This window comes from Manis pentadactyla, chromosome 7 (assembly GCF_030020395.1).
Source record: "Manis pentadactyla isolate mManPen7 chromosome 7, mManPen7.hap1, whole genome shotgun sequence".
Classification (NCBI taxonomy): domain Eukaryota; kingdom Metazoa; phylum Chordata; class Mammalia; order Pholidota; family Manidae; genus Manis; species Manis pentadactyla.
The window spans coordinates 145,078,532-145,090,626 of NC_080025.1; the positions used below are offsets into that span (position 1 = coordinate 145,078,532).

At 40.5% G+C, this 12,095-nt stretch overlaps 1 protein-coding gene across 2 annotated transcripts in view; it reads right to left on the reverse strand.

The window, feature by feature from the left end:
• Positions 1-9,514: 9,514 nt before the first annotated feature.
• XRCC2 (X-ray repair cross complementing 2) overlaps positions 9,515-12,095 on the reverse strand; it is a 64,296-nt gene continuing 61,715 nt past the window's right edge. For both annotated transcript variants that reach the window (XM_057504927.1, XM_057504928.1), the window contains 2 exons: positions 10,590-10,890; positions 9,515-9,809 (listed from right to left, as the gene is read on the reverse strand). In XM_057504927.1, the coding sequence (XP_057360910.1) occupies positions 9,664-9,809; positions 10,590-10,890 (447 nt within the window). In that variant the 3' untranslated portion in view covers positions 9,515-9,663. The remainder of the gene's footprint in view (positions 9,810-10,589; positions 10,891-12,095) is intronic.

A 12,095-nucleotide genomic window follows, 5' to 3' on the forward strand; every position in this document is an offset into this window, starting at 1 on the left:
ACAGGCATATGAAAAGATGCTCCACATCCTTAATCATTAGAGAAATACAAATTAAAACCACAATGAGATATCACCTCAGAGCAGTTAGGATGGCCAACATCCAAAAGACAAACAACAACAAATGTTGGTGAGGTTGTGGAGAAAGCAGAACCCTCCTACATTGCTGGTGGGAATGTAAATTAGTTCAACCTTTGTTGAAAGCAGTATGGAGGTTCCTCAAAACACTCAAAATAGAAATACCATTTGACCCAGGAATTCCACTCCTAGGAATTTACCCTAAGAATGTAGCAGCCCAGTTTGAAAGACATATGCACCCCTTTGTTTATCACAGCACTATTTACAATAGCCAAAAAATGGAAATAACCTAAGTGTCCATCTGTAGATTAATGGATAAAGAAATGTGGTACATATACACAATGGAATATTATTCAGCCATAAGAAGAAAACAAATCCTACCATTTGCAACAACATAGATGGAGCTAGAGGGCATTATGCTCAGGGAAATAAGCCAAGCAGAGAAAGACAAGTATCAAATGATTTCATTCATCTGTGGAGTATAAGAACAAAGGAAAAACTGAAGGAACAAAACAGCAGCAGACTCACAGTACCCAAGAATGGACTAACAGTGACCAAAGGGAAAGAGACTGGTGGGGGGTGGGGTGGGAAGGGAGGGATAAGGGGGAAAAGGGGGCATTACAATTAGCATGCATAATGTAGGGCGGGGGACACGGGGAAGGCAGTATAACACAGAGAAGACAAGTAGCAATTCTATAGCATGTTACTATGCTGATAGACAGTGACTGTAATGGGGTATGTGGGTGGGACTTGATAATAGGGGGAGTCTAGTAACCATAATGCTGTTCATGTAATTGTACATTAATGATAGCAGAAAAATAAATAAATAAATAAAACTACAAAAATGCCAGAAGGAAATGTAGGAGGACATTTTTGTAATTTGGGTGTATGGGGAAGGGTCCTGTCCTGTAACCCACCCACAAGAGGCCAGAAATAAGATTTTTCCATTTGGCTACACAAAAAATTCGAGCTTCTGCTCAGTGGGAGATACCATAAGTAAAATTAAAAGATGGCTATCTAGGATAAGCATATAATGATAAGAATAATAAGAGTCAACATTAATGTAGGAGTTACTACCTTCCGGCAACTGTGTCAAGCAGTTTACATGAGTCATGCCATTACAGTTGACAGGCTTCATTACTACTATCATCCCATTTCAGAGGTGGGGAAATGGACAGAGGCTTAGAAAAGTCACATATTTTCTAAAAGTGTTGATATCTGTAATGAGCATTTGTTTTTTTGGTTGTTTAGGACCCACATTCTTTGGCCCCATCACTCCTTGGACATGTGAACCAAGCCAGCTAATTAGAGTCTTTTTGGCTTTGGAGCTAGAGGAGAATGCACCTTACTTTTGGGTTTACTTCCAGGATGTGAATTTGAAGTTTCTATGGCCATCAATACTTCCAGTTACATAAAGAAAACCTAACTCCAGAAGGACTGAATCAAGGCACACAGAGAAAAGCAGTAAGAGGTAAATGAGAAAAGTTTTGACCTAATTATTTGGGTCCCTGAATCCACTTGTACCTGATGTTAGAGGTACTCCTGGACTTCAAATTACAGGAGTGAAGGAGTTTCTTCTTTTCTTCAGCTAATTTGGATGGGTTGTTGACCTTTAGAATGCAATATCTGCAGTACATAAAGACTCCCCCTACTAGTTACAGAGAAAAAAGACAGATAAACCAATAGTGCAATAGACAAAGCACATGATTACAAACTCAATGGAAAGACAGTGGTGGGAGTTCGTCCTGGAGCACCTGTCTGGGGGCATCCGAGACTCCGTGGTGGAGGCCCGGGAACAACTTTTACCCGCTTCTCCTGAGGTCTCCCCACTGTGAAGAACCACACAGGACACCCCCAGTCAGTGTCCAGCAATGATCTGGGTGTGCAGATGGCTGTTCTTGGGAATCACTTCTGCCTTATTATATGGACCTCTTATTTGGCTCCATGAAATAATCTTCCTTAAATACAGAGTTAGAAAAGATGAGAAAGCATTAATGGTATATCGCTTCTGAAATATTAAGAAAGTGAGAAAATATTCCCCCAGTGTTGGCTTCTGTGGGCCCCAGGGAGGCCCTTAGTGCGCTTTGGGAGGCTGCTGGTCATTCACTGGCTCCTTGCAAAGTCGTCGACTGCCCTCCCTCGTGGCTTGCCGCAGAGCCCAGAAGGAAGCTGCCAGCTCCTTGAGGCGTGATTTTCCTTTCTTAATGCATACCTTCTTTGGAGCAGAATCAATTAGTTTTATTTCATCCCATCTCTACAAAAAGCATCCCATGATGCTTTTCTGGTATTGAAAAAAATGTCCTTGAATGACACACTGATGTAGAGCAGAGAAAGGAATGTCAACACCATGTGGCACAGATTGGAACCAGTGACAATACAGTGCAAAAGTTTACTGAAAACCTGCTCTGTGCTCAGCATTTTGGAGGATTCGGAATGAGCACAAAACATTCTTGCTCTCAGAGAGCTTTCAGTCTAGTTTGGGAGAGAAGACAGGGGACAGGGAAGCAATGGTGGCCACCTCTGATCCATCAGTGGAGTGAGGATGAAGGTGGTGGAGTGAGATGGGGACTGCTGGAACTTGTCCTGGAAGTAGAGAGATCAAAAGCATATTTTGGGCACTTTGCTCCTCTGGGACAGCAAGGAGAAAGTTTAAGATGAGTGCAGATGTACACACATCTACATATTGATACCAACCAGGATTTAATAGAGGTTCATGTTGTCTCTGTAAACATGTGTTAGACTAGAAGAAATGATAACGTATTAGCTGGGATTACCCATAATGCCCAATTCTGCTAAAATAAACCAGGGCTCCTCAGAAAACTGTCCTTTCAGGAATGAGGCAGAAGAATTTCAAAGACTAATGGAGACAAGTGAAAGGGGTTCAGAGCAAGTTTGAAAAGGCATCACTGATTAAATCTGGGATAATTTTAGCCTTAAAAAAACTAGGACTGTATCAAATAATTTCACTTATCTGTGGAGTATAAGAACAAAGAAAAAATTGAAGGAACAAAACAGCAGCAGACTCACAGAATCCAAAAATGGACTAACAGTTACCAAAGGGAAGGGGACTGGGGAGGGTGGGTGGGAAGGGAGGGATAAGGGAAAAAAGGGGCATTACGATTAGCACACATAATGTAGTGAGGAGGGGGCGCTCGGGGAGGGCTGTATAGCACAGAGAAGACAAGTAATGATTCTATAGCATCTTACTATGCTGATGGACAGTGACTGTAATGGGGTATGTGGGGGGGACTTGATAATGGGGGGAATCTAGTAACTACAATGTTGCTCATTGTGTATATTAATAATACCAAAAAAATGAGGAAATGGATCAAAACACATAAAGCATATAAAAATCCATGAGTTCATAACGATACCCCAAACATTTTTTTCAGTTACATTATGAGGTGGTTTAAGGAATCAACTCATTGATCTGATATAAATAAAGGGAAGGATTCAAGTATTTATCCTGCCTTTCCAAACATGACAAGAGAAATCCTTTTTTGTATAAGAATCATGCCTAATATAGGTCAAGGGAATGAAAACATTAGAACAGCACCAATTAGTAATACCTCATGAAATAATAATTCTAGGCAATGATTATCAATGTCTGCTAAAGCTATCAGGTGAAATGTTGATGGCAAACTTATAATGAATGGATCAGGTTGATAACATTTGAACTCACTGATCAATTTTAATGTCACTAAAATTGGACATTTAGACATTTGTACCTCCTATGTAAAAAGCAAAAAGAAAGTTTACAGCACTATGTATAAAGTATTCTTGGAAAAAAACTAACCTAATTCTCAAGAAAGCTTCTAGATTTTACTACAGGTTTACAGAAAATAAGGGTGCTAGAGGAACACATAAAAAAAAAACACTGTAAGATATAGTCTGCCAAATTTTCAATGTGCAATTCTGTAGAACAAATGATCGCCTAGTCAACCTGTCACAACTCAATTCAGTGTGCAATATGGACTAGAGCCTGATTCAAACAAACCTAAAAGGCATTTCTGATGCACTGTGAAATATAAACATGCCTAGATATTGGGAGCTACTGAGGAATTCGTTATATATTTAGTTGGGTGTAGTAATAGTATTGTGGTTATATTTTTTAAATATCTAACTATATTAGAATTCCACACTAAAGCACTTATGAGTGGAATGGTATATCTAAGAGTTGTTTTAAAATGCTCCAATATCAAGAAAAAATTGAAGATTGGGGTTAGAGCAAAAAGAATAGCAGAATGTAGAGAACTAGATGACAAATGTATGGGGGCTTATTATACTATTCTATGTTTATGATTTTTTGAAAATTTCCATAATAGAACTAAAAAAAAATCCTGTTTCCATTTCTCCTCTCTGAAATATCTACTACAGGGTTATGCAGTTCACTCTTTACTGCAAGTATCTTTGGAGGCAGAGTAACAGAAGCCTCTCAGCAGTTTTCCAAGATGAGACAAGTCATCCATCCCAAGCCATACCTCACGCAGGAGTCTGCCAGGTCCAGCCCCTTGGTGGGGCCTAGGACACTGCGGGTTAACAGCCTGTCCCTGGCAGCTGAGGTTCCCACAGCTGCCAGCAATTAGTCTAGCTGGCAGTCCCCTTAGGAAACTCCTGCTGCCTGATGAGGACTAATTGCTAGCCAGCATCTAAGTCCCCAGTCGATAGAAAAGGAAGTCCATTAGGGAAAGGCTGGCCAAGGAGAGCCTGCCTTCCGGTGAGCGTGCACGCGCAGGCTGCCGGCTGCACAGGGCTACTTACCAGCTCCACCGAGGGCCCCACATGCGCCCCACCTGCCAGGCTACTCAGAAATTACACAGGGAAACACTCTGATGGTTTCTTCTTGACCCCAAGAGTCTTCTTTATTCCCTGATTTTGGTCTACAGCTGAAAGAAGCCAATTTCTGCCAAGAATGGTATGATGACACTCGGTTCTTAGAGAAACAAGCAATGTGCCATGGGAATATGGCACAGGGCGAGGCTGCCGGGGACGCTCGGGAGAGCCTCCATGCAGCTGTGGGGTGTTAGCTGAGTTCCTGAGTTTGGGCAGTTATTCTGTATTAACTAGACTTAGTTCAGAGACTCATTGGCAGCCACTGAAAAAACTCACTTCAGATCCTTGCCAATTAGGAATTGGTGACTGGACACCAGAGCGGATGGCAGTCTTCACGGGAGCCTGCCTCAACAGACTGCCCGCGAGGTTCTGAGAACACAAAGGTGCAGAGTATCTGGTCCTACTCTCAAGGAATCCCACAGTCTATGCAAGTTCAAAAACAAAAAGAGGAATTATAGAAGGACTATTTAAACTGCTTATGAGAACAAAATTAGGAGGATTCTTAACCATCCTACCACCACCAAATTAAATTCTCTCATCTAATTGAATTTTTGTTAGAATGAAACACACACCCAAGGAGCTTTGAGTTTTAACCTATTTTGAAACTCAAGGATATTATAATGAAATATGAATTGTATTATTTGAGAAAATACATTTGTGAGCTGACTTTAGATAATTTTCATAAGACACAAGTCACATAAAAAGCCCTTACTTATCTTATGAAGTTCAGGAACTAAAAGTTTGTCCATAGATTATACATAAAAGACTAAATAAAATTCAAGCTGTTAATGTGCTTCTCCAGAAATAGCATGCATCTTTTTAGTAGTTTATGAAAAGTTTTAGAGAAGAACCAAGTTATTATGTTGCAACTTTGTGCAAAGGCAAATTCTTGCAAGAAGTCTGAAAGCTATTAAAGTAAAACTATTGTAAAGTAAAAAAAGGATTACAATGTGTTCTTGTTTTCTACCTCAAACATAATCTAAAGCACTTAAGAGAGTTCATTTGCTTTAACATCAAGTTCATTACAAACTATTTATTACAGAAAGCCAGGGATCAGCAACTCACTGAGGACTCTATAGTATATATGAAAGCAATAATTAAAATGCGTTTTTGTTAAAATAGTCTAGGATTCAGGTTTTCCCAAAGTAGTACTGTTCAGCTTAGACTTAACATGATTTCAAATGCTATAGAGAAATCCTTAAACTTCCTAGAGTGCTTTCTCCTAGGATGAGTGCTGCAGAAAGGGACAGGAAAGACCCCAGTTGGAATGATTTGGTTTAAGCTGGACAGTTATGTCTCTAAGGTTACTGATTACCAAAACACATTTTGTTCAGAAGACGGGTTGGTTGGAGTGAATTCTTACTCTTATTTTGTGTTGCTGGACTGGGATGAGGTCATGCAGGAGCCTGAAAGTGACATGACTTTCAGTGACTCGGCTCAGGAAGCCATCAAGAGAATAGAACTTGTCAGTGACTGGCAAATTTACTTTCCTTTAAGTACTATTTTTTCCAGAGTGTTTTCACAAATAGCCCTATTACAGAGTAAGGAGAATGGTTTTGTCAGGCACGAAAATAGATATGAGGGGGGGTGGAAAGAGAACAAGGCCAGTAAAGCCCCCTAGAAAGGATTCAGTTAACCAGTTAAAAGTAGAAATCCAGAAAAGACTCAGAGTTAATGAGTTAATCAGTTAAAGCTCAAAAGGTCAAGAGCAACTTGGTCTTGAATGTTTGAATATTCCCTAGATAAGGAAAAGTATCTGAGTACAGCCCCTGTCTTCATTGTGTCAATTAAATCATTGTAAGATTTACTCTAGTCTTCTAAAAGGCCCACTTATAAACAGCATAATAAAGTCAGGGAGATCCCACCTTAAGGCCAAAATTGCATTTTGAAAAAAAAAAAACCAGGAAGTTTAAGAAGAAAGATTCTTAACATACTCTTTAGCAAACAAATAACTCTGCCCATCTTGGAGGAAGGGATTAATAAACTAATTTTGCAGAATTACTTAGAGGACTAATAAGAAACTTAACGGCTTATCAAAGATACTTGAGACCACTTAACAAGCTCACACCCCCAGCTCTTTGTCACATTCCTGAAAAATCTTTAAAAGAGGGAACTCCCCAACCTTTCAGGGCGCTCCTCTCTCTGAGGTCACCTGCACTTTCTCTGTAAGTAACTTTAAATACAACTTTTACTCTGCTTCACTACTGTGTCTCTGCCTTCAATTCTTCGTGGTGGCGGAACCGAAGAAAATAACACAACGCCTCTCCCCCAACAGTTTTAGAAATCATAAAAGAAAACACACCTCACTGTTTTATGCTCAGAACTCATACTGTCATCCAACGCAAAGGAAGATAATTATTACTTATTGTATTGGCCATAAAGAGAGAAGAGAGAGAGTTGTCCGAGATTACACAGTGAAAAGGGCGGTCCTAGGATCTGACCGCTTCTAATCCAGTGCTCATCCTTTGCTATTCTTTTTTCCTAAAGTGGTCTCTTTATTCTCCATTTTCTTTCATTCTCTATTTATTCTTCTTCTCAGTAGGATGCTTTGGATTTCTTCCCTCTACTTTCTCTTCTATTCTCTTTTTAAACATGTGAATTTCCTATATTGAGTGCCCTGGAGTTCAGTGTGGAAGGCAGCCTTGGCAAAGTCATCAATAAAGGCATCAGGTATTGATGCCAGGGTTCTTCTTTGCGGAGTTGAAGAATGAGCTTAGCAAACTTCCAAGGCAGGAGAGCCAAGGAGAGGCTTTTATTTAGAAAAAAAGTGAGAGGAAAGAGCTCCTGGGTCAAGCCAGCAGGGGAGAAGAGAGCCTGGGGTGGTGCATTGTCTAGGGGATTTATAGACAGTTGAGGATTTTTGGGAACTGATAAAGGGCTTAGGGTGTGGACTTGTTAAAACTGGTTTTAGGATATTTGTCCTTGATGAGACATTAAGTCCCTTTTAGCATGCTAAAGTGAATCTTACACATGATTAGCATAATAAAAACATGGGCTACTTTCCTTTATGTGGGGAGTATCAACTGATCTCACTGAAGAATGACTCTAGAGCTTAATGTTTAACACAAGAGTTTTGGTGGGGGGTTTCCTTGCATGTGGTTACATTGCTCTGACTGTAAATATCCTACCTTACTTTTTCCGGAGGCCCTCACCCTACTCTGACTACACCCATGGTCCCTGTCTCACTTTTAGAGGCTTTGCTATCTCAAAACTGAAGAACAAGTTTACTATTTAGTAACTACAATCCCTTTCTAGCAACTAGAATCCCAAACTATGTATTTGGCCATATGCTTAAGTTTTATGCAGTTAATAAGGAGAACTCTAAAATGAAAACCCAGATCTTGTTCATAAGGTCTTGTTCATAAACTTTCAAATTCTATTTTTAAGTAACTTTTAAAGGAAGTTCTCATATTTCTGGAGCTCTGGCAATCTCAGTTGAAGTGGAGAACTCTGAAATACAGGTGATATTTAAATTGTTTTCATTCATTGTACTCAACTTCCTTAGTCAATCGGGGCTTGTGGGCTACTTATTCTGTTTTGATTCCATTGTCCTTATTTGAACTCTTGTCATTCTCTTCAAGAATCCCCAAATCTTCCTTATTAAAGCCATGGTTTGGTTTCTCAGTGACTAGGCCTCTAGACTTAGAAACTTTCAACCCACTCTAGAAACTGAGTGACAGCAATCACTCAAGGGTTCATGGGAAACAAAGGATTAAAAGAAGCTGACTGAAGTAGCAAAGCAGAGAACTGGGAAAAGTCCTGGAAGCTCTCAGGTGAATACAAAGAGCATGTGACTCTGCCCTAGGAAAGGAAACTTCAAGATTACAAGTCTGAAATTGTGGCAAAACATTCATTTTTCACATCTGAGTAAAGCAGTATACTGTTAAAACATTAGGTAATATATTTCCGATCTTTCTCAACATTCTCACATGGTATATTTATTTTATTCTAAAATTTTATTTTATCTTCTAATTTCTTGACATGTTTATAGAGTGGTCTTGTTCCTGATCTTCAAGGAAAGACTGTCAATTTTTCACCTTTAACATACTGAGGTACATTCCCTCTATATCCATTTTGTGGATAAAATGAGAGTTCCTGTGGCCAGGATTCTCACCTGGCCCTGGTTGACTAGCTCACTGCACACCTGTGGGCAATACATGGTTGTTGACTCTATATAAAGAGCTCCGCCCAGTGCTATGGGCATGACACGGTGGCACGGCTGCAAGGCTGCAGGAGAGCATAGCAGAGGCTGGAGTGGTGGCAGCACTGAGGACAGAGGCCCAGAGGATGACTGTGCGGACAGAGGGGCCCAGAGAATGGCTGTGTGGGATGACTGTGCAGAGAGGCCCAGAGGACATCTGTGTGGTATGACTGTGCAGGCAGAGGGGCCCAGAGGCAGAGACCGGCTTGCTGCATGCAGACTTGCTCTGAGTGAGTGGGATTTTAGTGATTGACCTACCACCTGGGAATAAAGTTGGGTATAACCCTTTCACCCCAAGAACGTTTTGCTGTCAATTTCTTTGGTCACACTGAATCCTAGTGAACTTGCCTGGGGCTGAAACCCATTGACAAGACACACTTAGTTAAGAGTTTTTATTAGTTGAATTTTGTCTAATGCTTTTTCTACACCTATTGAATAATTACATGATTTTCATCCTTCATGTTGATTGATTTGCAGATGTTGAACAATCCTTGCATCCCCTGGAATACACACCACTTGATCTTGGTGTATGATCCTTTTAATGTATTGTGAATTCAATTTGCTAATATTTTGTTGAGGATTTTTACACCCATTTGCATCAGGGATACTGGCCTGTAACTTCCCTTTCTTGTAGTGTCCTTGTCTGGCTTTGGCATCAGGGTGCTGCTGGCCTCATCACCATGAACTGGAAGGGTTCCTCCTATATTTTGGAAGACGGATTAGTATTAATTCTTAAGTTAAATTCCTTCAAACCATTTGGTTACTTTTTATGATTTTTATTTCCTTATTAATAGTCTCCATTTGATCAGGGAGTATCATCATAACTTCCTCAATACTTAAAGCATTTTAAATTTTTTAGTTTTTTAAATATATTTTTAATACTTGATTTTTATTTTTGCATGCTAAGTTCAATATCTGGCCCCTCTCATAGGCAGTATCTGTTGCCTGTCCTTTTTCGTGTGCATGGGTCACACTTTCCTATTTCTTTGCATAACTGGGAATTATTTTCTTAAAAATTTGACATTTTAGATACTATAGTAACTCCAGTGCTGATTTTCCCCTCCCCCTACCTCTCAAGACCTGTTGTATTTGCTTATTTTCAAAGTCACCTGGCTGGACAATTTCAGTAAAATCCATTATCCTCCACAATGCACAGTCTCTGAAGGTGCCATCAGAAGGCAGAGCCTAGGCATACAACCACCTTTCTTTTTCTGATCTCTCTGTTAATCTGTCTTTTTGGTAGCTCACCCAGCTGTTAGTCTCCAATAATTGCTGACAAATTCCGCTACTGTTTTCAGTGAAGCCCTGGGGCATACATTTGCTACACTCTGGTCCAATTAAATTCAGGCCCTTTGCAGAAGCAGTCTTTAAGGCTAGTCTTTGAGTTTGTTTTGACCCCAGCAGGGCTCTTCCTAGCTGTCTCATCCCTGGTCCTCTCTGGTTAACTGCGAACTGGTTTGTAATTTAGCTGATTGCTCACCTTCCATCTTCCATCTTCTTCTTAAATGCTTCCCACAAAAATCTCCATTATTTTTGGGAGCACCTTTAGGCTTGAACTTCTCACATTCTGTTCCAAATAAAGTCAGATCCTTTGGGAGCTCTCTTCTTACAGCTTGCCTCCACACCACTGCTCTGAAGCCTTCCTCGGAGTGACACTGCACCCATTTTATAAGCAGGGTCCTGGATGGGGGCAGCCGCCTCTGGTGTCTTGGCACAAATTCTCTGCACCACAAATACGCTGATGTAAGTCTGGAGACAGGAAATCCCAGGGCAAAATACCTCTAAAAACCGAAATCAGTCAAAGGGAGAAATAAAGTTTAAAATCCGTTTATTGCTTACAAAACGGCAGTCCGGCCCACCTCTCTCTCCTGCTCAAGCAGCAGCAAAACCGACCCACCTCACCTCTCAGGTACAGGTAAGCCCTCAGTGGCCCAGGTAATTACCCACTGATATGGAGATGAACTTCTCTCCACCCCTGAGGAAAGATGCAAATGCACTAAAGCCATACTTCTTTCCACCTCTGAACACCTGCTGATATGCAGATGTACCAAAGCCAGGTGGACTTTACATGTTACTTGGACATGTTACAACTTTACCCACAGCTGGCATGTGAGCTGTTGGGGCCTCAGTGTTCTGGGCCTGTCATGCCCAAGGACTGACCTTTCACCCCATGAGTGGGTCCTGGGTACAGGAAGAAAGACCCAGGTCAGCTGCCGTGAATCAAGCTTCTTCAAAATGAAAAAGTGCTGGTGGCTTGCCCTCTCTGGGAAGGTAGAAAGTCCTGCATTCTTGTCTGCATCTACCCTGGGCAGAGCCTCGTCCAACTGAGCTAGGCCAGGGAGGACAGGGAAGGAAGTAGGCCATGCCCCAAATGCCACAGCCTCTCCCCGTTCTCTTACAGCAACTTAATAGGTTTTCTTGAATCAGTGTTTCCTCATTTGTTGTATGTCCAGAGAATTTAAGTAGTTGGCTTTTTAAAAGTATTTTACTAGTTATCATTGTTTCCCTGAGCAGAGGGTCTGCAGAGCAAATTATACCACTATTCCAGAAATTGCCTCAATTGATGAGGTTTATTTTTAAATTACATGTCCTACTGAGGACAAAGTGTATCTTTTTTTTTTTTTTTAGATAATTATTTTTTATTGAAGGGTAGTTGACGCACAGTATTACATTACATTAGTTTCAAGTGTACAACACAGTGATAAAACATTCATATACATAATTCTAGGTTCCAGCTATCACCCTACCAAGCTGTTACAATATCTTGACTATATTCCTTATGCTATACATTACATGCCAGTTACTTATTTATTTTACCATTGGAAGTCTGTCCTTTTTTTTTTTTTTTTTGTGAGGGCATCTCTCATATTCATTGATCAAATGGTTGTTAACAACAATAAAATTCTGTATAGGGGAGTCAATGATCAATGCACAATCATTAATCCACCCCAAGCCTAATTTTCGTCAGCCTCCAATCTTCTGAGGC